The sequence below is a fragment of the Salmo trutta genome, unplaced genomic scaffold (assembly GCF_901001165.1).
Source record: "Salmo trutta unplaced genomic scaffold, fSalTru1.1, whole genome shotgun sequence".
NCBI classification, from domain to species: Eukaryota; Metazoa; Chordata; class Actinopteri; order Salmoniformes; family Salmonidae; genus Salmo; species Salmo trutta.
The window spans coordinates 910,066-934,844 of NW_021823466.1; the positions used below are offsets into that span (position 1 = coordinate 910,066).

Here is a 24,779-nt window from a genome sequence, read left to right on the forward strand (position 1 = left end):
ACCTAACCGAGGAACTCAATTCAACCTTGCGCAATACCCTAGATGCAGTTGCACCCCTAAAATTAAAAACATCTGTCATAAGAAACTAGCTCCCTGGTATACAGAAAATACACGAGCTCTGAAGCAAGCTTCCAGAAAATTGGAACGGAAATGGCGCCACACTAAACTGGAAGTCTTCCGACTAGCTTGGAAAGACAGTACCGTGCAGTATCGAAGAGCCCTCACTGCTGCACGATCATCCTATTTTTCCAACTTAATTGAGGAAAATAAGAACAATCCGAAATTTCTTTTTGACACTGTCGCAAAGCTAACTAAAAAGCAGCATTCGCAAATGGAGGATGGCTTTCACTTCAGCAGTAATAAATTTATGAACTTTTTTGAGGAAAAGATCATGATCATTAGAAAGCAAATTACGGACTCCTCTTTAAATCTGGGTATTCCTCCAGGGCTTCATTGTCCAGAGTCTGCACAACTCTGCCAGGACCTTGGCTCAAGGGAGATACTAAAGTGTTTTAGTACTATATCTCTTGACACAATGATGAAAATAATCATGGCCTCCAAACCCTCAAGCTGCATACTGGACCCTATTCCAACTAAACTACTGAAAGAGCTGCTTCCTGTGCTTGGCCCTCCTATGTTGAACATAATAAACGGCTCTCTATCCACCGGATGTGTACCAAGCTCACTAAAAGTGGCAGTAATAAAGCCTCTCTTGAAAAAGCCGAATCTTGACCCAGAAATTATAAAAAACTATCGGCCTATATCGAATCTTCCATTCCTCTCAAAAATTTTAGAAAAAGTTGTTGCGCAGCAACTCACTGCCTTCCTGAAGACAAACAATGTATACGAAACGCTTCAGTCTGGTTTTAGACCCCATCATAGCACTGAGACTGCACTTGTGAAGGTGGTAAATGACCTTTTAATGACGTCAGACCGAGGCTCTGCATCTGTCCTCATGCTCCTAGATCTTAGTGCCGCTTTTGATACCATCGATCACCACATTCTTTTGGAGAGATTGGAAACCCAAATTGGTCTACATGGACAAGTTCTGGCCTGGTTTAGATCTTATCTGTCGGAAAGATATCAGTTTGTCTCTGTGAATGGTTCGTCCTCTGACAAATCAATTGTAAATTTCGGTGTTCCTCAAGGTTCCGTTCTAGGACCACTATTGTTTTCACTATATATTTTACCTCTTGGGGATGTCATTCGAAAACATAATGTTAAATTTCACTGCTATGCGGACGACACACAGCTGTACATTTCAATGAAACATGGTGAAGCCCCAAAATTGCTCTCGCTAGAAGCCTGTGTTTCAGACATAAGGAAGTGGATGGCTGCAAATTTTCTACTTTTAAACTCGGACAAAACAGAGATGCTTGTCCTAGGTCCCAAGAAACAAAGAGATCTTCTGTTGAATCTGACAATTAATCTGGATGGTCGTACAGTCGTCTCAAATAAAACTGTGAAGGACCTCGGCGTTACTCTGGACCCTGATCTCTCTTTTGAAGAACATATCAAGACTGCTTCAAGGACAGCTTTTTTCCATCTACGTAACATTGCAAAAATCAGAAACTTTCTGTCCAAAAATGACGCAGAAAAATTAATCCATGCTTTTGTTACTTCTAGGCTCGACTACTGCAATGCTCTACTTTCCGGCTACCCGGATAAAGCACTAAACAAACTTCAGTTAGTGCTAAATACGGCTGCTAGAATCCTGACTAGAACCAAAAAATTTGATCATATTACTCCAGTGCTTGCTTCCCTACACTGGCTTCCTGTTAAGGCAAGGGCTGATTTCAAGGTTTTACTGCTAACCTACAAAGCATTACATGGGCTTGCTCCTACCTATCTTTCCGATTTGGTCCTGCCGTACATACCTACACGTACGCTACGGTCACAAGACGCAGGCCTCCTAATTGTCCCTAGAATTTCTAAGCAAACGGCTGGAGGTAGGGCTTTCTCCTATAGAGCTCCATTTTTATGGAATGGTCTGCCTACCCATGTGAGAGACGCAGACTCAGTCTCAACCTTTAAGTCTTTACTGAAGACTTATCTCTTCAGTAGGTCCTATGATTAAGTATAGTCTGGCCCAGGAGTGTGAAGGTGAACTGAAAGGCTGGAGCAACGAACCGCCCTTGCTGTCTCTGCCTTGTCGGTTCCCCTCTTCCCACTGGGATTCTCTGCCTCTAACCCTTTTACAGGGGCTGAGTCACTGACTTACTGGTGTTCTTCCATGCCGTCCATGGGAGGGGTGCGTCACTTGAGTAGGTTGAACCACTGACGTGGTCTTCCTGTCTGGGTTGGCGCCCCCCCCTTGGGTTGTGCCGTGGCGGACATCTTTGTGGGCTATACTCGGCCTTGTCTTCGGACGGTAAGTTGGTGGTTGTAGATATCCCTCTAGTGGTGTGGGGGCTGTGCTTTGGCAAAGTGGGTGGGGTTATATCCTGCCTGTTTGGCCCTGTCCGGGGGTATCATCGGATGGGGCCACAGTGTCTTCTGATCCCTCCTGTCTCAGCCTCCAGTATTTATGCTGCAGTAGTTTATGTGTCGGGGGGCTAGGGTCAGTCTGTTACATCTGGAGTATTCTCTTGTCTTATCCGGTGTCCTGTGTGAATGTAAATATGCTCTCTCTAATTCTCTCTTTCTTTCTTTCTTTCTCTCGGAGGACCTGAGCCCTAGGACTACCTGGCATGATGACTCCTTGCTGTCCCCAGTCCACCTGGCCATGCTGCTGCTCCAGTTTCAACTGTTCTGCCTGCGGCTACGGAACCCTGACCTGTTCACCGGACGTGCTTGTTGCACCCTCGACAATTACTATGATTATTATTATTTGACCATGCTGGTCATTTACGAACATTTTAACATCTTGACCATGTTCTGTTATAATATCCACCCGGCACAGCCAGAAGAGGACTGGCCACCCCTCATAGCCTGGTTCCTCTCTAGGTTTCTTCCTAGGTTTTTGGCCTTTCTCAGGAGTTTTTCCTAGGGAGTTTTTCCCAGCCACCGTGCTTCTTTCACATGCATTGCTTGCTGTTTGGGGTTTTAGGCTGGGTTTCTGTACAGCACTTTGAGATTTCAGCTGATGTACGAAGGGCTATATAAATACATTTGATTTGATTTGATTTGACAACTAAATGATTCCTGCAGGTTCCTTCTGGACAACTAAATGATTACTGCAGGTTCCAACTGGACAACTAAATGATTACTGCAGGTTCCTTCTGGACAACTAAATGATTACTGCAGGTTCCTACTGGACAACTAAATGATTACTGCAGGTTCCAACTGGACAACTAAATGATTACTGCAGGTTCCTTCTGGACAACTAAATGATTACTGCAGGTTCCTACTGGACAACTAAATGATTCCTGCAGGTTCCTACTGGACAACTAAATGATTACTGCAGGTTCCTACTGGACAACTAAATGATTACTGCAGGTTCCTTCTGGACAACTAAATGATTACTGCAGGTTCCTACTGGACAACTAAATGATTACTGCAGGTTCCTACTGGACAACTAAATGATTCCTGCAGGTTCCTACTGGACAACTAAATGATTACTGCAGGTTCCTACTGGACAACTAAATGATTACTGCAGGTTCCTACTGGACAACTAAATGATTCCTGCAGGTTCCTACTGGACAACTAAATGATTACTGCAGGTTCATTCTGGACAACTAAATTATTACTGCAGGGTCATTCTGGACAACTAAATGATTACTGCAGGTTCCTACTGGACAACTAAAACAATAAGAACTAATAAAAGATAATATGAACATAAAGGAAATGTCTCATTAGAATAAATGCATTGTTTTTCTGACGTTTAGGGAGATGTTGTTGTCCTGGCACCACAATGCCAGTTTACTTACCTCCTCCCTACAGGCTGACTCGTTGTTGTTGGTTATCATGCTTACAACTGTGGTGTCGTCAGAAAACTTGATGATGAAGTTGGTGTTGTGCAAAGCTACGCAGGTGAACAGGGAGCACAGTAGAGGGCTGAGGACACAGCCCTGGGGGGCCCCTGTGTTGAGTCAGGTGTGGGTGAACAGGGAGCACAGCAGAGGGCTGAGGACACAGCCCTGGGGGGCCCCTGTGTTGAGTCAGTTTGTGGGTGAACAGGGAGTACAGCAGAGGGCTGAGGACAACCCTGGGGGGCCCCTGTGTTGAGTCAGGTGTGGGTGAACAGGGAGTACAGCAGAGGGCTGAGGACACAGCCCTGGGGGGGCCCTGTGTCATTAGGAAAGTACATCTCATTCCCTATAATGTCTGACAGACCTCTAATACAATCAGTGCCGACGCTAAGTTCCCCCGTCGTCTCCAAACAGGGGCATCAAACAGCACAGTAATAACACCCCTTCCAAGGCTGATATTTATAACTCAGGATCAGAGAACCCCAGCTGTGATGAACTACCAGGTATGATAAACATTTCACATTACAACCAAAAAACACACAATCATTCTCTTAAAAACCTGATCAATCAACACACCACATCCAATCACAAATGGTTTCATATTGAGCTATATGATTGGATAGATGTGGTATGACCTGTAAGACTGGACAGGAACAGGCCAGGACAGAACAGTAATCCAGTGGGCTGTTTTCCTTGAGTGCATCCCAAAATGGCACCCTATTCCCTACGTAGTGCACTACTTTAGACCAGAACCATTTGATATGCAGCCCACTGTCTCCGTAACACAACAGCTGTGGTCCAGAGGACTGAGACGAGGATCCTGTCCCAACGTGATACATAACTATTACCATCTCATCATGCTACTAACAGACAGGTACCGTGTTCCCAACAGCACCCTATTCCCTACGTAGTGCACTGCTTTAGACCAGAACCGTATGGGAAATAGGGGGGGTCATTTGTGACACAACCTGATGGATGGTTCCATTCTGTATCATGTTGTCACTGATGGGATCTCTCTAGGCAACAACAGGAACACGGGGAAACAAGGGGCCAGAGGTCCCATTCATTCAGTTGCTGTTTACCAGCACGCTGCAAGTGTTCTCCATGAGAACGACATATAAACGTGTGATTATTATGTTGTGGCGTAGCTCGTGTTGCTGCTAGCAGATATTCTATAGTTGTTGTTGACAGTGGTGTGTGTCTGTGTGTGTGTGTGGGCGTATGCGTCTGTGTATGTGCGTGTGTGTGTGTTTGCGACAGCTTGACATGCAGAGAAACAATGTACATTCTTTCTCCGTGGAGTCATGGCTAAAGCCAGTGGTCCCAGACAGTCCTGGAGGTGGTTCTATTGTCCGGGACACTGACTGACTGCTACTGACCTGGTTTCTGTCCACAAAATATACATGAATAAGACTTGTCTGAGAAATGAATGAGACATTTTAACAAGAGTAACTCCACGCCATTGGTCTTTCACAAAATATCCTCAATTAAGTATCTAGAGTATGTCAATTCTTCAAGTAAAATCTATGACATACAGTTAAAGTCAGTAGTGCAGATAAAAAAATTACAGTAGTGAATTATGTTATAATTCCCAGTAAATTACAGTAGTGAAGGATGTTATAATTCCCAGTAAATTACAGTAGTGAATGATGTTATAATTCCCAGTAAATTACAGTAGTGAAGGATGCTATAATTCCCAGTAAATTACAGTAGTGAAGGATGTTATAATTCCCAGTAAATTACAGTAGTGAAGGATGCTATAATTCCCAGTAAATTACAGTAGTGAAGGATGTTATAATTCCCAGTAAATTACAGTAGTGAAAGATGTTACAATTCCCAGTAAATTACAGTAGTGAAGGATGTTATAATTCCCAGTAAATTACAGTAGTGAATGATGTTATAATTCCCAGTAAATTACAGTAGTGAATGATGTTATAATTCCCAGTAAATTACAGTAGTGAATGATGTTATAATTCCCAGTAAATTACAGTAGTGAATGATGTTATAATTCCCCCCAGTAAATTACAGTAGTGAATGATGTTATAATTCCCAGTAAATTATAGTAGTGAATGATGTTATAATTCCCAGTAAATTACAGTAGTGAATAATTTTATAATTCCCAGTAAATTACAGTAGTGAATGATGTTATAATAGAGTGAACTATAAAAAGATAGACCACTGCCCCACTCGGGAGGCCAAGGCACTGCATCTCAGTACTAGCTGTGCCACTAGAGATTCTGGGTTCGAGTCCAGGCTCTGTCGCAGCCGGGCCGCAACCGGGAAACCCATGGGGCGGCGCACAATTGTTCCAGCGTCGTCCGATTTGGGGGAGGGTTTGGCCGGCAGAAGAAGCAGGTTGGGTCGTGTTTCGGAGGACGCACGGCTCTCCATCTTCTCCTCTCCTGAGAGTCCTGGGAGTTAAAGCGATGAGACAAGACTGTAACTACCAATTGGATACCACGAAAAAAGGGTTAAAATAAATAAATATATAAAACTATAAAAAGCCTCCGTCCAGTAAGTGTTCCCCTTGAGATGGCGTTTCCTCTCCCACCATGAGAACGCCGGGGCATGAACCAGGTTACACATGCTGAAAGCTACTGGTTTCTCCCAGCTTTTGTTTTCAGCCAAACAGCACCAAGCTATTTATTTTCTATGAGATATAATGATACTTGGGTAAGTCTCAAACGGCATCCTATTTCCTAGTGCATTTATTTTCTAGTGCACTATATAGGGAATGAGGATGGCAGTTGGAACGGAGCTGCTGTGCCTGCTCTAATGCGATCCCACTCAGGCCCTGTAACAGTGGTGGACACGGTGATGGATATTACAGAGTGAGTTGGGAGATATATCCACGGTAACAATCGTTAAATCACTGTCTTAACCGTTGAGTTACGGTCTTGTACATAACCCTGTTGAGGTTGCCTGTTTGGGCTTTTCTATGACACAGAGGGACAACATGTCAACAACAACACGTCAACAACAACACGTCAACATCAACACGTCAACAACAACACGTCAACACGTCAACAACAACACGTCTACAACACGTCAACAACAACACGTCAACACGTCAACAACAACACGTCAACAACAACACGTCAACAACAACAACACGTCAACATCAACACGTCAACAACAACACGGCAACAACAACAACACGTCAACATCAACACGTCAACAACAACACGTCAACAACAACACGTCAACAACAACAACACGTCAACAACAACACGTCAACAACAACAACACGTCAACATCAACACGTCAACAACAACACGTCAACACGTCAACAACAACACGTCAACAACAACACGTCAACAACAACACGTCCTCAGCTGTTAGCATGTTGTCAGTGGAGGACAACCTGCATCAGTAAATGAGTTGTGATCAACAGCTGTCCAGATGAAGGGTGGTGAGTATATATATACTGTGGTATATATATACTGTGGTACTGGTATATATATATATATATACTGTATATATATATGTCATCATGAAGCGTAGTAGAAATGGGAAATATTGACATAATTTCAAAGTTCTGGGCAGAGGTTGGGGAGCTCTGATCAACAATAGGTTGATCTGAAATGACTGGGGGTTATGGCACGGTGCTGTTGATACAGTCCTCCAGACTGGACTCACATTGGCCATCTGAAGTACATTTGTGCGCCTCCACTAAGTGTGATACTGTATGTTACATCATTACAAACAACAGTAACATTTTAGCGAACCCCTTCCCCCTAATCTATATTCACCTAACCTGATATGTAAATTCTCCTAACCTTTGTTGTTAGCCCTTCTAATCAGCAACGTACATTTTCAAGTAATTCTTCTTTGTTGTTATGTTGCAACAAGCAGCCTGGTCTCAGAGAAAGACGTATAATACTATACATCATCTAATTTATATGGTATTGTACAACTGCTATTCCATTCATAACGTAACCTAACGTAAGGTATCATACTAAATGGAGGGAAACAAATGTACGTACCAAATCCTACATATTACCCTGAGGCCAGGTTGTTTCCTCAGGACACAATAAAAAAAGTGACTTCCCTGTTATTGGATTAAATAAACATAATCTATGATATAATTCGGTGTTATTGTAGTTCAACAGAGGAGAGCGGCCATTCAAGGTGGTAATGAACAGACACCCCCCCCCCCCCATCTGTGGTTAGTTGTGGCCTCAAGAGGGAGACAGACGTGTGCCGTTTGTCAACAACCGTTTTCAACCTCATAGAACACCAGTCTGCATAGAACCCAGACTACATAGAACACCAGTCTGCATAGAACCCAGACTACATAGAACACCAGTCTGCATAGAACCCAGACTACATAGAACACCAGTCTACATAGAACCCAGACTACATAGAACACCAGTCTACATAGAACCCAGACTACATAGAACCCAGACTAACGGCATTACATTAAGAAACACAGAATTAACAACCAGAACACAGAAACCTGGTGTTAAATGTATTTTATTTTTTATTAAAGAGTCACATTGACAAGTTATATCATCATAGCTGTCCCAAACAGACATTTCAAAGTATCTTGCAGTAAATGACTGTTTAAGTACATTACAAATAAAACTCAAGAGAAAAGAGAAATATGTAGAGAGAAAGAACAGCAAATTCAGCATGATCCTGGTCCACACAGCAAAACCATCAGAAAGCTAGCATGCTAGGTATCAGTCCAGAGAAACCATCAGAAAGCCAGCTAGCTAGGTATCAGTCCAGAGGAACCATCAGAAAGCCAGCTAGCTAGGTATCAGTCCAGAGGAACCATCAGAAAGCTAGCTAGCTAGATATCAGTCCAGAGGAACCATCAGAAAGCTAGCTAGCTAGGTATCAGTCCAGAGGAACCATCAGAAAGCCAGCTAGCTAAGTATCAGTCCAGAGGAACCATCAGAAAGCTAGCTAGCTAGATATCAGTCCAGAGGAACCATCAGAAAGCTAGCTAGCTAGATATCAGTCCAGAGGAACCATCAGAAAGCTAGCTAGCTAGATATCAGTCCAGAGGAACCATCAGAAAGCTAGCTAGCTAGATATCAGTCCAGAGGAACCATCAGAAAGCTAGCTAGCTAGATATCAGTCCAGAGGGACACACATTACACAAGTAGATGTTTCGTCTTCAGTTCAGTGTGGGACACAGAAGAAGCAGGCAGCAGTAGTAGTAGCATAAATAAGATATCAGCTCTTACGGGTTTGTCTTCGGGAACCATTTAAAAAAACGATAGAAACAGAATGATTCGTGTATGTTGTGAGATATATAAAACAATAGACAGACAACATGATTGAATGAATCAATAGTAGGCGAACTAGGTGGACCAACTTTTGTTTTAAACAACAACCTTTTTACGTTTCAGTCAGAGTCTTAATTTCACAGCTACCTAAAGAATCCAAACGAAAACATCTGTGTTGACTATTCCTTGAATAAGCCATTCAGAAGCTTCCTCTTCCTGGTCCGTTAAACCGTTAAACCGTTAAACAGTTAAACCGTTACCAAGCTTGTGTTAGAACACGTCAAAGATCCTGAGACGACACAGTTCTACAAAACTGAGCTAAATATAGTACACAGATCTCTTTCTTTACAAAAAAATAAATGGGGGAGGTGAACGTGGGGATACAAGCCCCCCAACTGGAATTACAGATCTCTGTTGTTATGTTCCATTTAATAACAAATATGAAAGATAATACAAGAATGGCCACAGTAATATATAGCATCAAATGAGAAGCAACAGTCACATTTCTTCAGGAAGAAAGAAAAAGAGAATCCAATCTAAAGTGTAAACACAAATACATTATAAAACAAACCGGTATAAACATATTCACGGAGAACAGATAAAGTAACTGTGGTGGTGAATTCTAGCAACAACAACAACAAACAACAAAAAAGTCCCATTAAAAATGTGTGGATCCAGTCTGGCTAGGTTGGTGCGTAGGCCTGTCATATGGCAGGGGATCTGCACCTCAAGGCTTAACACACACAACTATTGTTCAACCTTGTACACTTTGACCAGGGTCACAGCTTGGAATAGGAGCACTAATCACACAATATTGTTATGGAAATCATGATTTAAGTACATTTGTTATATCAGTGATTTTAGTAGGTTTTTTTAATGATGACAGATTGTCTATACATTCTCTTTTTATAATCATGAAAACCATAGATAGATAGATAAATAGATAGATTCAAGGCTATTGGTTTTTTAAAATATGCATTTTGTGTCTAAAGCAGTCAATAATAATAATAAGAACAACAACAGTTATATTAACAATTGATTTTGAGGCTATGTTTGAGTAATACAACACAAATCTATTCCGTTCATTATACAAAGGAACAAGAACAGGTTTACTTTGAGCATCAGCACAATCCACAGGATAAAAGATCACATTTTGCTCACGGCAGGCAGGGAAATTAAAAAATAAAAAATCATTTACGTATTACCAGAAATTCACAAAATGCCCGCATTTGGAATATTCAAAAATACATATCATTTGAACTCTTCACAAAGGAGAAAAAGTTGAGAGATGGTGAATGATGTGAAATATTGCTTCCATTATAAAGCCTTCGTTGGAGGAGGAGGGGGGGGTATGGTTATGTAAGCGATAGACATGGTAGGACAATGTGTTATAGAAACAACTGGTATTCAGAATCCATGGCTCTTTTAGATGGCAAACCCCTTCTCTATAGAAACAGTCACCAGTCCAATAGATCTCTATAGAAACAGTCACCAGTCCAATAGATCTCTATAGAAACAGTCACCAGTCCAATAGATCTCTATAGAAACAGTCACCAGTCCAATAGATCTCTATAGAAACAGTCACCAGTCCAATAGATCTCTATAGAAACAGTCACCAGTCCAATAGATCTCTATAGAAACAGTCACCAGTCCAATAGATCTCTATAGAAACAGTCACCAGTCCAATAGATCTCTATAGAAACAGTCACCAGTCCAATAGATCTCTATAGTAACATTCAGGTTATTAACAGTGGATAGACAGACAGTCTATGTCCCAGATGGCACCCTATTCCCTATATAGTGCACTACATTAGGACAGGGCCCTATTCCCTATATAGTGCACTACATTAGGACAGGGCCCTATTCCCTACATAGTGCACTACATTAGGACAGGGCCCTATTCCCTATATAGTGCACTACATTAGGACAGGGCCCTATTCCCTACATAGTGCACTACATTAGGACAGGGCCCTATTCCCTACATAGTGCACTACATTAGGACAGGGCCCTATTCCCTACATAGTGCACTACATTAGGACAGGGCCCTATTCCCTACATAGTGCACTACATTAGGACAGGGCCCTATTCCCTACATAGTGCACTACATTCAGTGCAGTCGCGTCACAATGACGCCATCTGTCGGAAGACATCGTTTTAACTAAGGAGAAATACAGTTTCCAGCATCTTCCTTGGTCTTTCCATCCAGCACACATTTCTACCAGCAAGTCTAGTCTACCTACAGTAGTATTTACCCTCAAAAAAAGATTCCCCTCAATTGTCCACAACTGATTGAAAAGAGCAACACATTACAGAGAAAGTTAGAATTAAAACAGCTTTTAAATAAAATACACGACTCAGTGAGTTAAAACACCTAGAATAAGTGATTATGTTAATCCACAGGGCAAAATTAGGCATTCAAGTGTTAGGAATTTCTAAATTCTTAAAGAAATATTTAAAATTCATAAGACATTGTTAATTTAGCAGTTTGATGAGGTGCTGTAACGGTATAACAACCACAGAAGAGGAAACATCAAACGTCACGCGGGGTCGGAGGTCGATAATACGTGGAGAGCATTAAAAAAAAACCCGCCCCATGATACAACATGTAATGTCTTAACATTTAAATACTCCTTAATGAGAGGATGTATCATTTCTGCCCAGGACTAAGTGTGAGCGGTGTACCTCCAACGGAGAAATAAATTGATCCCCCGCAAGCTATTTGGACCTTTACTAGTTTGTTGATAGTGCATTAATCAAGGTGTGTAAATACTTGTCCTTCAGCGCCAGATGAACTAAATGTATTGTTGGGTTCGACATTTTCAACATTGAGATATTAAATAAATGATAGAGAAGGAGCATAGAACCAAAGGAGAAAGTTAAGGGTTCTCTGTAGAAAGCCAGAAGGCTTTGGAATGTGTTTGATGGAGGAGAGGAGAGTGTTGATACAGGGAAGACAGATGGATATCTGTGGATTAGGTGAAGGAGGGGTTGAAGTCAGCAAATGAGGGGTGAGGTCAGTTCCCCTTAAGGGAGTAATCAGGGTTTATGTATCTGGTTACCTTCTTCCTGTTGGGCCTAAACTGTAAGGATTGGACAGAGGGAGGGTCTTAAGTGGGATATAAATATCTGGATGGGACAAATGTTGGTTTGTCTGATTACAGCTGTACAGAACCTGTGGGAAGAATTAAACTTGGTTAAAGCTTCTCTAGTGTTGGTGGGTTATTTACTCTGAAAAATAACAACCTAACAGGATACAGTTGACTTCATGACGTGACAAACATTTAGTCACACATGAAAGATGAAAGGGGAGATAGATAGATGATAGATAGATAGAGAAGATATACAGTGCATTCGGAAAGTATTCAGACCCCTTGACTTTTTCCACATTTTGTTACGTTACAGCCATATTCTAAAACTGATTAAATAAAATGTTTTCCTCATCAATCTACACACAATACCCCATAATGACATCACAATACCCCATAATGACATCACAATACCCCATAATGACATCACAATACCCCATAATGACATCACAATACCCCATAATGACATCACAATACCCCCCCATAATGACAAAGAGAAAACAGGTTTTTAGAAATGTTTGCTAATTTATTCAAAATAAAAAAACAGAAAAACCTTATTTACATAAGTATTCAGACTCTTTGCTATGAGACTTTAAATTGAGCTCAGGTGCATCCTGTTTTCATTGATCATCCTTGAGATGTTTCTACAACTTGATTGGAGTCCACCTGTGTTAAATTCAATTGATTGGACATGATTTGGAAAGGCACACACCTGTCTATACATGGTCACGCAGTTGACAGAGCATGTAAGAGCAAAAACCAATCAGGTTATCAGGAATTGTCTGTAGAGCTCAGAGACAGGATTGTATCAAGGCACAGATCTGGGGAAGGGTACCAAAACATTTCCGCAGCATTGAAGGTTCACAAGAACACAGTGGCCTCCATCATTCTCAAATGGAAGAAGTTTGGAACCACCAAGACTCTTCCTAGAGCTGGCTGCCCAGCCAAACTGAGCAACCGGGGGAGAAGGGCCTTGGTCAGGGAGGTGACCAAGAACCCGATGGTCACTCTGACAGAGCTCCAGAGTTCCTCTGTGGAGATGGGAGAACCTTCCAGAAGGACAACCATCTCTGCAGCACTCCACCAATCAGGCCTTTATGGTAGAATGGCCAGACGGACGAAACTCCTCAGTTAAAGGTACATGGCAGCCCGCTTGGAGTTTGCCAAAAGGCCCCAAAAGGACTCGCAGACCATGAGAAACAAGATTCTCTGGTCTGATGAAACCAAGATTGAACTCTTTGGCCTGAATGACATTTACATATTACATTTTAGTCATTTAGCAGACGCTCTTATCCAGAGCAACTGTCACGTTCTGACCAGTGAAGGGGTTATTTGTTATTGTAGTTTGGTCAGGACGTGGCAGGGTGGTGTTTGTTTTGTGTGGTTCGGGGTATGTGTTTATGTAGAGGGGTGTTTGTTTAGAGTATTCCGGAGTTTTTGGGCTATGTTCTATGTTAGTATATTTCTATGTTCTAGTCTTTCTAGTTCTATGTTTAGTTTATTGATTTGGCCTTCAATTGGAGGCAGCTGTTCCTCGTTGCCTCTGATTGAAGGTCCTATGTATAGGGTTTTTTTTTTGGTAATGGGAATTGTGGGTAGTTTCTTCCTGTTTAGTGTATGTTGCACCTGACGGGACTGTTTAGTGTCGTTTGTTTTTGTTTTTGTATACGTTGTTTGTTTTTCCCTTCTTCACTAAGCAAAAAGAAGATGAATATACATTTTCCCGCTGCACCTTGGTCTACTCCGTACGACAACCGTTACAGCGGCTTACAGTAGCGACTGCATACATTTCATACATTTTTTTTCTCCGTACTGGTCCCCCGTGGGAATGATTATTATCACGTCTGGAATAAACCTGGCACCATCCCTACAGTGAAGCATGGTGGCGGCAGCATCATGCGGTGAGGATGTTTTTCAGCGGCAGGGACTGGGAGACTAGTCAGGATTGAGGGAAAGATGAATGGAGCAATGCACAGAGAGATCCTTAATGAAAACCTGCTCCAGAGCGCTGAGGACCTCAGACTGGGGCGAAGGTTCACCTTCCAACAGGACAACGACTCCAAGACAACGCAGGAGTGGCTTCGGGACATGTCTCTGAATGTCCTTGAGTGGCCCAGCCAGAGCCTAGACTTGAACCCGATCAAACATCTCTGGAGAGACCTGAAAATAGCTGTGCAGCGATGCTCCCCATCCAACCTGACAGAGCTTGAGAGGATCTGCAGAGAAGAATGGAGAGAAACTCCCCAAATACAGGTGTGCCAAGCTTGTAGCATCATACCCAAGAAGACTTGAGGCTGTAATCGCTGCCAAAGGTGCTTCAACAAAATACTGAGTAAAGGGTCTGAATACTTATGTAAATGTGATATTTCAGTTTAATTTTTTTATATAAATTTGCAAACATTTCTAAAAACCTGTTTTTGCTTTGTCATTATGGGGGGGTATTGTGTGTAGATTGATGAGGGGGGGAAAAAACTATTTTGTCAATTTTAGAATAAGGCTGTAACTTAACAAAATGTGGAAAAAGTCAAGGGGTGTGAATACTTTCCGAAGGCGCTGTACATGAGATAAAATAAGGAGAAATAATTAACAGCAGTGATGCTGAAAGTCATATTTAATCTATCCAGCCTCCAAGTAGTAGTAGTAGAACGCTTAGCCTCATCACAACGTTACCAGGTTGAAATGGGAGCGTGTATGGGTTAGAGTGGGCTAACATAATAACCTCATCACAACGATGGGAGCGTGTATGGGTTAGAGTGGGCTAACATAATAACCTCCTCACAACGATGCCAGGTTGAAATGAGAGCGTGTATGGGTTAGAGTGGGCTAACATAATAACCTCATCACAACATTACCAGGTTGAAATGGGAGCGTGTATGGGTTAGAGTGAGCTAACATAATAACCTCATCACAACATTACCAGGTTGAAATGGGAGCGTGTATGGGTTAGAGTGGGCTAACATAATAACCTTATCACAACGTTACCAGGTTGAAATGGGAGCGTGTATGGGTTAGAGTGGGCTAACAAAATAACCTCATCACAACGATGGGAGCGTGTATGGGTTAGAGTGGGCTAACATAATAACCTCCTCACAACGATGCCAGGTTGAAATGAGAGCGTGTATGGGTTAGAGTGGGCTAACATAATAACCTCATCACAACGTTACCAGGTTGAAATGGGAGCCTGTATGGGTTAGAGTGGGCTGACATAATAACCTCATCACAACGTTACCAGGTTGAAATGGGAGCGTGTATGGGTTAGAGTGGGCTAACATAATAACCTCCTCACAACGATGGGAGCGTGTATGGGTTAGAGTGGGCTAACATAATAACCTCCTCACAACGATGGGAGCGTGTATGGGTTAGAGTGGGCTAACATAATAACCTCATCACAACATTACCAGGTTGAAATGGGAGCGTGTATGGGTTAGAGTGGGCTAACATAATAACCTCCTCACAACGATGGGAGTGTGTATGGGTTAGAGTGGGCTAACATAATAACCTCCTCACAACGATGGGAGCGTGTATGGGTTAGAGTGGGCTAACATAATAACCTCATCACAACGTTACCAGGTTGAAATGGGAGCGTGTATGGGTTAGAGTGGGCTGACATAATAACCTCATCACAACATTACCAGGTTGAAATGGGAGCGTGTATGGGTTAGAGTGGGTTAACATAATAACCTCATCACAACGATGGGAGTGTGTATGGGTTAGAGTGGGCTAACATAATAACCTATCAACATGCTCTATTACAATGGAAGGCATGAGGATATGCTGTTGGGTTTCTCTGGAGAAAATACGCTAAAATATGCTAAAAACTAAATGCATTGTTGAGGATATGCACCATAAAATCTACACATTCAGCAAAAAGATGATATAACTTAAAGCCTTAACCACTGCTGGTTCTATTCTGGTTTCCCTTAAAGCCTTAACCACTGCTGGTTCTATTCTGTTTTCCCTTAAAGTCTTAACCACTGCTGGTTCTATTCTGGTTTCCCTTAAAGCCTTAACCACTGCTGGTTCTATTCTGGTTTCCCTTAAAGCCTTAACCACTGCTGGTTCTATTCTGGTTTCCCTTAAAGCCTTAACCACTGCTGGTTCTATTCTGTTTTCCTTTAAAGCCTTAACCACTGCTGGTTCTATTGTTTTCCCTTAAAGCCTTAACCACTGCTGGTTCTATTCTGGTTTCCCTTAAAGCCTTAACCACTGCTGGTTCTATTGTTTTCCCTTAAAGCCTTAACCACTGCTGGTTCTATTCTGTTTTCCCTTAAAGCCTTAACCAGTGCTGGTTCTATTCTGGTTTCCCTTAAAGCCTTAACCACTGCTGGTTCTATTCTGGTTTCCCTTAAAGTCTTAACCACTGCTGGTTCTATTCTGTTTTCCCTTAAAGCCTTAACCACTGCTGGTTCTATTCTGGTTTCCCTTAAAGCCTTAACCACTGCTGGTTCTATTCTGGTTTCCCTTAAAGCCTTAACCACTGCTGGTTCTATTCTGTTTTCCCTTAAAGCCTTAACCACTGCTGGTTCTATTCTGGTTTCCCTTAAAGCCTTAACCACTGCTGGTTCTATTCTGGTTTCCTTTAAAGCCTTAACCACTGCTGGTTCTATTCTGGGCACTACTACCACCAGTTAACAGCACACTAACTCACAACGTTTTTGGTCCGTAACAGTATATTAGTACATTTTGACATTGATAAATAGCTCTGTATATCTCACTGGAGAAACAGAGCTGTGAGGGTCGTGTGAAGATGAAAACAGATGTGTCCAGAGAGGAACCATGAGTCAGTCTCTAATGACCAGGGAGGAGAGAGGAACCATGGGTCAGTCTCTAATGACCAGGGAGGAGAGAGGAACCATGGGTCAGTCTCTAATGACCAGGGAGGAGAGAGGAACCATGGGACAGTCTCTAATGACCAGGGAGAAGAGAGGAACCATGGGTCAGTCTCTAATGGCCAGGGAGGAGAGAGGAACCATGGGTCAGTCTCTAATGGCCAGGGAGGAGAGAGGAACCATGGGTCAGTCTCTAATGACCAGGGAGGAGAGAGGAACCATGGGTCAGTCTCTAATGACCAGGGAGGAGAGAGGAACCATGGGTCAGTCTCTAATGACCAGGGAGGAGAGAGGAACCATGGGTCAGTCTCTAATGACCAGGGAGGAGAGAGGAACCATGGGTCAGTCTCTAATGACCAGGGAGGAGAGAGGAACCATGGGTCAGTCTCTAATGACACCCTGTTCCCTACATAGGGCCCTTAGGGGTCTCTGGTCAAACGTAGTGCACCGTGTAAGGAATAGGGTGCTATTTTGGACGTAGCAAATTGACTTTGTCCAGAAAGACATGGTCATTATGGTATAATAACATGTTTCCAGGACTGTGGTCAAGGCCATGTAACATGACGATAAGGACATCTTTCTAGTTGAATAAGTCTTTGTTACTGAACCCTGAGATAAAAAAACAAAAAAAAAACATGACTGGCTCATTTTGAGTTCAACCAGCATCTGGATCTCCGCCATCTTTCTGATATCAGCCATATAACACCTTAAATCTGACCCCTCTGATATCAGCCATATCACACTTTAAATCTGACCCCTCTATCAGCCATATCACACCTTAAATCTGACCCCTCTGATATCAGCCATATCACACCTTAAATCTGACCCCTCTGATATCAGCCATATCACACCTTAAATCTGACCCCTCTGATATCAGCCATATCACACCTTAAATCTGACCCCTCTGATATCAGCCATATCACACATTAAATCCGACCCATTTTACAGGTGTAGGATCTTCCTTTGATCACCCTGTTTCAGGAGAACTTTCCTGCATTTAAAATGTATAGTGTATTTTAGGTTTAAAATGGCTTTTGAAGTTTGTAATTTCCACTTTGAAATTTTAGACTTTATTTTCCCTTATATTATATATTGATGTATTAACCTGCCCAACAATTACCATTAATTATAATCCATATAATAATTCACATTTCCTGTTGCTGCAGGATTATTTTCCTGCTGTAGCAAACTGGCTCAAATTAAGATCCTACATCTTACATCAGCCATATTGCACCTCAAAAGTTCAATTAAAGCCAAAGTGGCCGAAGACAATGTCACTGGTGCTTCAAGGCTGTTCTATTCAGTCACACTCCCTCAATACTGCTCCCTGACAGTAAAGCACCATGCAGACTCAAACCTGCCATTTAAAATGGCCGCTTCTATTAGAAAGAAGACGATAAAACAAATAGAAACACTGAATTCACTCAAAACTATAGTTCCCTTCCCTGGCTGGGGTGTTGTCCCTTCCCTAGCTGGGGTGTTGTCCCTTCCCTGGCTGGGGTGTTGTCCCTTCACTGGCTGGGGTGTTGTCCCTTCACTGGCTGGGGTGTTGTCCCTTCACTGGCTGGGGTGCTGTCCCTTCACTGGCTGGGGTGTTGTCCCTTCACTGGCTGGGGTGTTGTCCCTTCACTGGCTGGGGTGTTGTCCCTTCCCTGGCTGGGGTGTTGTCCCTTCCCTGGCTGGGGTGTTGTCCCTTCACTGGCTGGGGTGTTGTCCCTTCACTGGCTGGGGTGTTGTCCCTTCACTGGCTGGGGTGTTGTCCCTTCACTGGCTGGGGTGTTGTCCCTTCCCTGGCTGGGGTGTTGTCCGCTCCCTGGCTGGGGTGTTGTCCCTTCCCTGGCTGGGGTGTTGTCCCTTCCCTGGCTGGGGTGTTGTCCCTTCACTGGCTGGGGTGTTGTCCCTTCACTGGCTGGGGTGTTGTCCCTTCCCTGGCTGGGGTGTTGTCCCTTCCCTGGCTGGGGTGTTGTCCCTTCCCTGGCTGGGGTGTTGTCCCTTCCCTGCCTGGGGTGTTGTCCCTTCCCTGCCTGGGGTGTTGTCCCTTCCCTGCCTGGGGTGTTGTCCGTTCCCTGCCTGGGGTGTTGTCCGTTCCCTGGCTGGGGTGTTGTCCCTTCCCTGGCTGGGGTGTTGTCCCTTCCCTGCCTGGGGTATTGTCCGTTCCCTGCCTGGGGTATTGTCCGTTCCCTGCCTGGGGTGTTGTCCGTTCCCTGCCTGGGGTGTTGTCCGTTCCCTGCCTGGGGTGTTGTCCGTTCCCTGCCTGGGGTGTTGTCCGTTCCCTGCCTGGGGTATTGTCCGTTCCCTGCCTGGGGTGTTGTCCGTTCCCTGCCTGGGGTGTTGTCCGTTCCCTGCCTGGGGTGTTGTCCGTTCCCTGCCTGGGGTGTTGTCCGTTCCCTGCCTGGGGTGTTGTCCGTTCCCTGCCTGGGGTGTTGTCCGTTCCCTGCCTGGGGTGTTGTCCGTTCCCTGCCTGGAGTGTTGTCCGTTCCCTGCCTGGGGTGTTGTCTCTCTACCTGGGGTGTTGTCTCTCTACCTGGGGTGTTGTCCGTTCCCTGCCTGGGGTGTTGTCTCTCTACCTGGGGTGTTGTCTCTCTACCTGGGGTGTTGTCTCTCTACCTGGGGTGTTGTCTCTCTACCTGGGGTGTTGTCTCTCTACCTGGGGTGTTGTCCGTTCCCTGCCTGGGGTGTTGTCCGTTCTCTGCCTGGGGTGTTGTCCGTTCCCTGCCTGGGGTGTTGTCTCTCTACCTGGGGTGTTGTCTCTCTACCTGGGGTGTTGTCTCTCTACCTGGGGTGTTGTCCGTTCCCTGCCTGGGGTGTTGTCTCTCTACCTGGGGTGTTGTCTCTCTACCTGGGGTGTTGTCTCTCTACCTGGGGTGTTGTCTCTCTACCTGGGGTGTTGTCTCTCTCCTCTCCCAAACCCCAACATGGAGGAAATGTAATAAGTGTTGCCCTTCAAGTTTTTCACGCTTCATGTCTCCTCGATCGTCATTAGCCGTCTCTTTGGCATTGAAATGCATGTTCCTTCCTCAGAACAAATACAGAAAAACTCGACTAAAACAACAACGTCAGATCACCAAGATCAAATGAACTGAATAAACATTATGGATACGGGTAATAAGAGTTACATTTCTGGTGTGTGTGTGTGTGTGTGTGTGTGTGTGTGTGTGTGTGTGTGTGTGTGTGTCTGACTGACCATACATATAGCTCATCATCAACAACAACCCCCACCACCACCACTCTCTCACCAGGAGAGGTGGATCCTGAGGTGGCGAACAGACTCAGTTGTGTTTCTTCACTGAACCGTCCGTCGTTGTGTCGTGGTGGTCGACTCGAGGGCTGAAGTCAGGGCAGAAGCCATTGGTCTGAGGCTTGGCGTTGGGCGTGGCGTTGGGCTGGCGAGGACAGCCGTTACGGCCTGTATTGTCTGTGGACAGGTAGTCCTCACTGAAGTTTGGGTGCTGCTCTGCAAAGCTCCTGAACTTGTCTGTTACCACCATAGGAGGGCGCCAGACACAAAGGTAAGGTTATTCCAAGCACGTTAAATACAGTAACCTACCATTAACACACCTGGAAACAAGTACATGTTTACAAAGATGGGACACACTCCTAATATTTACAAATGAACTAGAGATTACAGACACAACATAACTTTGACATATTCTTTGTTTGCGTTCTAAAATCATCCCAGGCGTATACTCCAAGAACAGTGTGGCGGATGAATCAGAATTAGTTGGGTAACATAGATAATTAAGATGTTTTATTTGCATAATATGCTTATGTGAGATACTTGTCATTAGAATGTATCCCTTTGGATAATGAATGTTGGCAGTGGCACTTTTCCCTTAGCTGGGGCTCAGTCACCTGGGGCCCAGAGAGGGGAGAGGTCAGGCTTGTCTTTTACATGTCTCTGGTGCTATGCAGAATATCAGACAGGGAAGAGGACAGAATGGAACATTGTCTACATATGTGAATGTGTCTTTAACTATTCTTAAACCATGTGAAGGGATGGCGTGATTAATGTGGAACCAATTATTTGTCTCCAAAATGTCTGTGCGCAAGTCCCTCCCCTCAGTGAGCTTGTCCAGGAGTGGGATCAAGAGGGGGTTTACTTGAGATGGGAGCATCTAGAGTTGACAATTGATATATGCCATTGGATGAGTTGGTGTTTTTGTACTATGAAGTACCAGGAACGAGATTAGAACCTCGTCTTAGAGACCAAACTGAACGATAATTTATAGCGAATGTTATCTGGCTAAGGGATACTCCTTTCTCAAATATAAAGTCCCTTTGTGAACTGTCTCTAAGATCTGTGGTTCGTCATGTACGTTGAGAGGGGTGTATCTTGGCTATAAAAGATCTTTGTACTTTTGTGTAATCACTTTTCAATGGTTCATTAGAGATAGCGCATCATTGAAAGTCAAAGTGCTTTTGCAAAGCTCTTAATTATTAAAGATGTAGTTATAAGTATAACTCTGACTGGTGTGTGAAGTTTGTAACTCTCCTCATGTGGTAATGCAGAAATTAGCCACCACAACAGCTAAACAGGTGGCCCAGTACAAGCTAAGACGTTTCTTACCGAAGGTGAGTTTCCCCGTGTCCTCTGTGTCGATAGCAGCGAAGAGACGTGAGACGTTGAGGTCAGCTACTCCTAACGCCGTCTTTAGGATGCAGGCCAACTCAGCCACTGTGATCGCACCGTCCTCCTCCGCCTCAAACATCTGGGATATATGCAAATAATAACAAACACACATTAGATGACCCTGAGCCCTTCATACCTCACTCACAGCCACTGAGCCGGCTGGCGCTCAGACCATCTGTTCATATCTGCACACACTCTACAACTCACACCGTAGGTCATTAGTACATCCTCTCAAATGGAAAATGGCTGAAATATCAGTGGTCGTAGGCCCTCTGAAAGACACCTTGACAAGAGCGTGAAACCAGAGCTGGAGCAGAACGTACCTTGAAGGCCAGTTTCATGGTCTCCAGTGTTTTAGCAGGTCTGCATACCACCGATAAGGCGATGACATATTCTCTGATGTCTATCATGTTGTCTTCCTGCTGGAGGAGAAGAGAGAAGAATAGAGTGAAGAGTTACCGGTTAGAAGGAATCTGGCAAAGCACATGTCTAAAGTCTAATGTCTAAATCTAATGTCTAAATCTAATGTCTAAATCTAAATCTAATATCTAAATCTAATGTCTAAATCTAATGTCTAAATCTAATCTTAAATCTAAATCTAATATCTAAATCTAATGTCTAAATCTAATGTCTAAAGTCTAATGTCTAAATCTAATGTCTAAATCTAATGTCTAAATCTAATCTTACATTTAAATCTAATATCTAAATCTAATGTCTAAATCTATAATCTTACATTTAAATCTAACATCTAAATCGAATGTCTAAATCTAATATTTTACATTTAAATCTAATGTCTAAATCTGTCTAAATCTAATGTCTAAATCTAATCTTACATTTAAATCTAATATCTAAATCTAATGTCTAAATCTATAATCTTACATTTAAATCTAACATCTAAATCTAATGTCTAAATCTAATATCTTACATTTAAATCTAATGTCTAAATCTAATGTCTAAATCTAAAGTCTACATTTAATATTAGATGTAAATCTAATATCTAAATCTAATGTCTAAATCTAATGTCTAAAACTAATGTCTAAAGCCTAATGTCTAAATCTAATGTCTAAATCTAATATCTAAATCTAATATCTAAATCTAATATCTAAATCTAATGTCTAAATTTAATCTTACATTTAAATCTAATGTCTAAATCTAATATCTAAATCTAATATCTAAATCTAATGTCTAAATCTAATATCTAAATCTAATATCTAAATTTAATCTTACATTTAAATCTAATGTCTAAATCTAATATCTAAATCTAATATCTTATATTTAAATCTAATATCTAAATCTAATGTCTAAATCTAATATCTAAATCTAATGTTTTAATCTAATCTTACATTTAAATCTAATATCTAAATCTAATATCTTATATTTGAATCTAATATCTAAATCTAATATCTTATATTTAAATCTAATATCTAAATCTAATGTCTAAATCTAATATATAAATCTAATGTCTAAATCTAATATCTAAATCTAATGTGTAAATCTAATATATAAATCTAATGTCTAAATCTAATATCTAAATCTAATGTCTAAATCTAATATCTAAATCTAATATCTAATCTAAATCTAATGTCTAAATATAATATCTAAATCTAATGTCTAAATCTAATATCTAAATCTAATATCTTATATTTAAATCTAATATCTAAATCTAATGTCTAAATCTAATATCTAAATCTAATGTCTAAATCTAATCTTACATTTAAATCTAATATCTAAATCTAATATCTAAATCTAATATCTTATATTTAAATCTAATATCTAAATCTAATATCTTATATTTAAATCTAATATCTTATATTTAAATCTAATATCTAAATATAATGTCTAAATCTAATATATAAATGTAATGTCTAAATCTAATGTCTAAATCTAATGTCTAAATCTAATATCTAAACCTAATATCTAATCTAAATCTAATGTCTAAATCTAATGTCTAAATCTAATATCTAAATCTAATGTCTAAATCTAATATCTAAATCTAATATCTAAATCTAATGTCTAAATCTAATATCTAAATGTAATATCTAAATCTAATATCTAAATCTAATGTCTAAATCTAGTATATAATATTGAAATCTATGTCTAATATCGAAATCTATTATCGAAATCTTTATTTCAATATTAAAATACACAATATAGGGAAAACAGAAAGTTGAGATACTTGTAACTTAGGCCTTCAAATCTCCTAATGGGATGATATTATATTCAGTGTGTGTTTCCTTACCTCGTTGAAGAGGGAGAAGATGTCTCTGAGCATGTCTGACACAGGGACATCAAGGTAGTGGGCAAAGTCTTCCAGACACAGCTTCTCTCCCTCCATCTTCCTGGCTCTGTTACCAAACTCCTGCAGTACCTTCTCTACGTTCTGGGGCTTCAACCTGACCAGGTAACATCAACACATTAATACAGTCTCTACATTCTGGGGTTCAACCTGACCAGGTAACATTAATACAGAGTCTCCACATTCTGGGGTTCAACCTGACCAGGTAACATTAATACATTAATACAGTCTCTACATTCTGGGGTTCAACCTGACCAGGTAACATTAATACATTAATACAGTCTCTACATTCTGGGGTTCAACCTGACCAGGTAACATTAATACAGAGTCTCCACATTCTGGGGTTCAACCTGACCAGGTAACATTAATACAGAGTCTCTACGTTCTGGGGTTCAACCTGACCAGGTAACATTAACACATTAATACAGAGTCTCCACATTCTGGGGTTCAACCTGACCAGGTAACATTAATACAGAGTCTCTACATTCTGGGCTTCAACCTGACCAGGTAACATCAACACATTAATACAGTCTCTACATTCTGGGGTTCAACCTGACCAGGTAACATTAATACAGAGTCTCCACATTCTGGGGTTCAACCTGACCAGGTAACATTAATACAGAGTCTACATTCTGGGGTTCAACCTGACCAGGTAACATCAACACATTAATACAGTCTCTACATTCTGAGGTTCAACCTGAACAGGTAACATTAACACATTAATACAGTCTCCACATTCTGGGGTTCAACCTGACCAGGTAACATCAACACATTAATACAGTCTCTA

The 24,779-nt window shown here is 42.0% G+C and overlaps 1 protein-coding gene across 16 annotated transcripts; it reads right to left on the reverse strand.

Annotated features, from left to right (window-relative positions):
- Positions 1–16,665: 16,665 nt before the first annotated feature.
- LOC115191063 (lysophosphatidylcholine acyltransferase 1) lies at positions 16,666–24,228 on the reverse strand. 16 transcript variants are annotated; one of them, XR_003877514.1, is made up of 6 exons: positions 23,936–24,227; positions 22,020–22,118; positions 21,634–21,775; positions 19,714–20,541; positions 19,591–19,653; positions 16,666–19,550 (listed from the first exon to the last, which is right to left on the reverse strand). XR_003877514.1 is itself a non-coding variant. In XM_029749062.1 (5 exons), exons 1-4 carry the CDS (start codon positions 24,029–24,031, stop codon positions 20,336–20,338), a joined length of 543 nt encoding a protein of 180 aa, XP_029604922.1. In that variant the 5' UTR covers positions 24,032–24,227; the 3' UTR covers positions 16,666–20,082; positions 20,303–20,335. The 16 variants fall into 16 exon arrangements, 3 of the variants coding, with proteins under 3 accessions (XP_029604922.1, XP_029604924.1, XP_029604921.1); XR_003877516.1 differs by lacking the exon at positions 19,591–19,653 and having other exon boundaries at positions 16,666–19,590; positions 19,926–20,541; XR_003877511.1 differs by having other exon boundaries at positions 16,666–19,736; positions 19,926–20,541.
- Positions 24,229–24,779: the final 551 nt, after the last annotated feature.

What these genes read in the sequence shown, in the direction of transcription:
- LOC115191063 (XM_029749062.1), bottom strand. Translation starts at nt 24,031, where the DNA reads ATGGAGGGAGAGAAGCTGTGTCTGGAAGACTTTGCCCACTACCTTGAT. An exon ending in TCTTCTCCCTCTTCAACGAG is followed by an intron (nt 22,119 to 23,935) that starts GTAAGGAAACAC and finishes CTTCTCCTCCAG; the next exon opens with CAGGAAGACAACATGATAGA. An exon ending in CACGGGGAAACTCACCTTCG is followed by an intron (nt 20,542 to 21,633) that starts GTAAGAAACGTC and finishes TGGTGGTAACAG; the next exon opens with ACAAGTTCAGGAGCTTTGCA.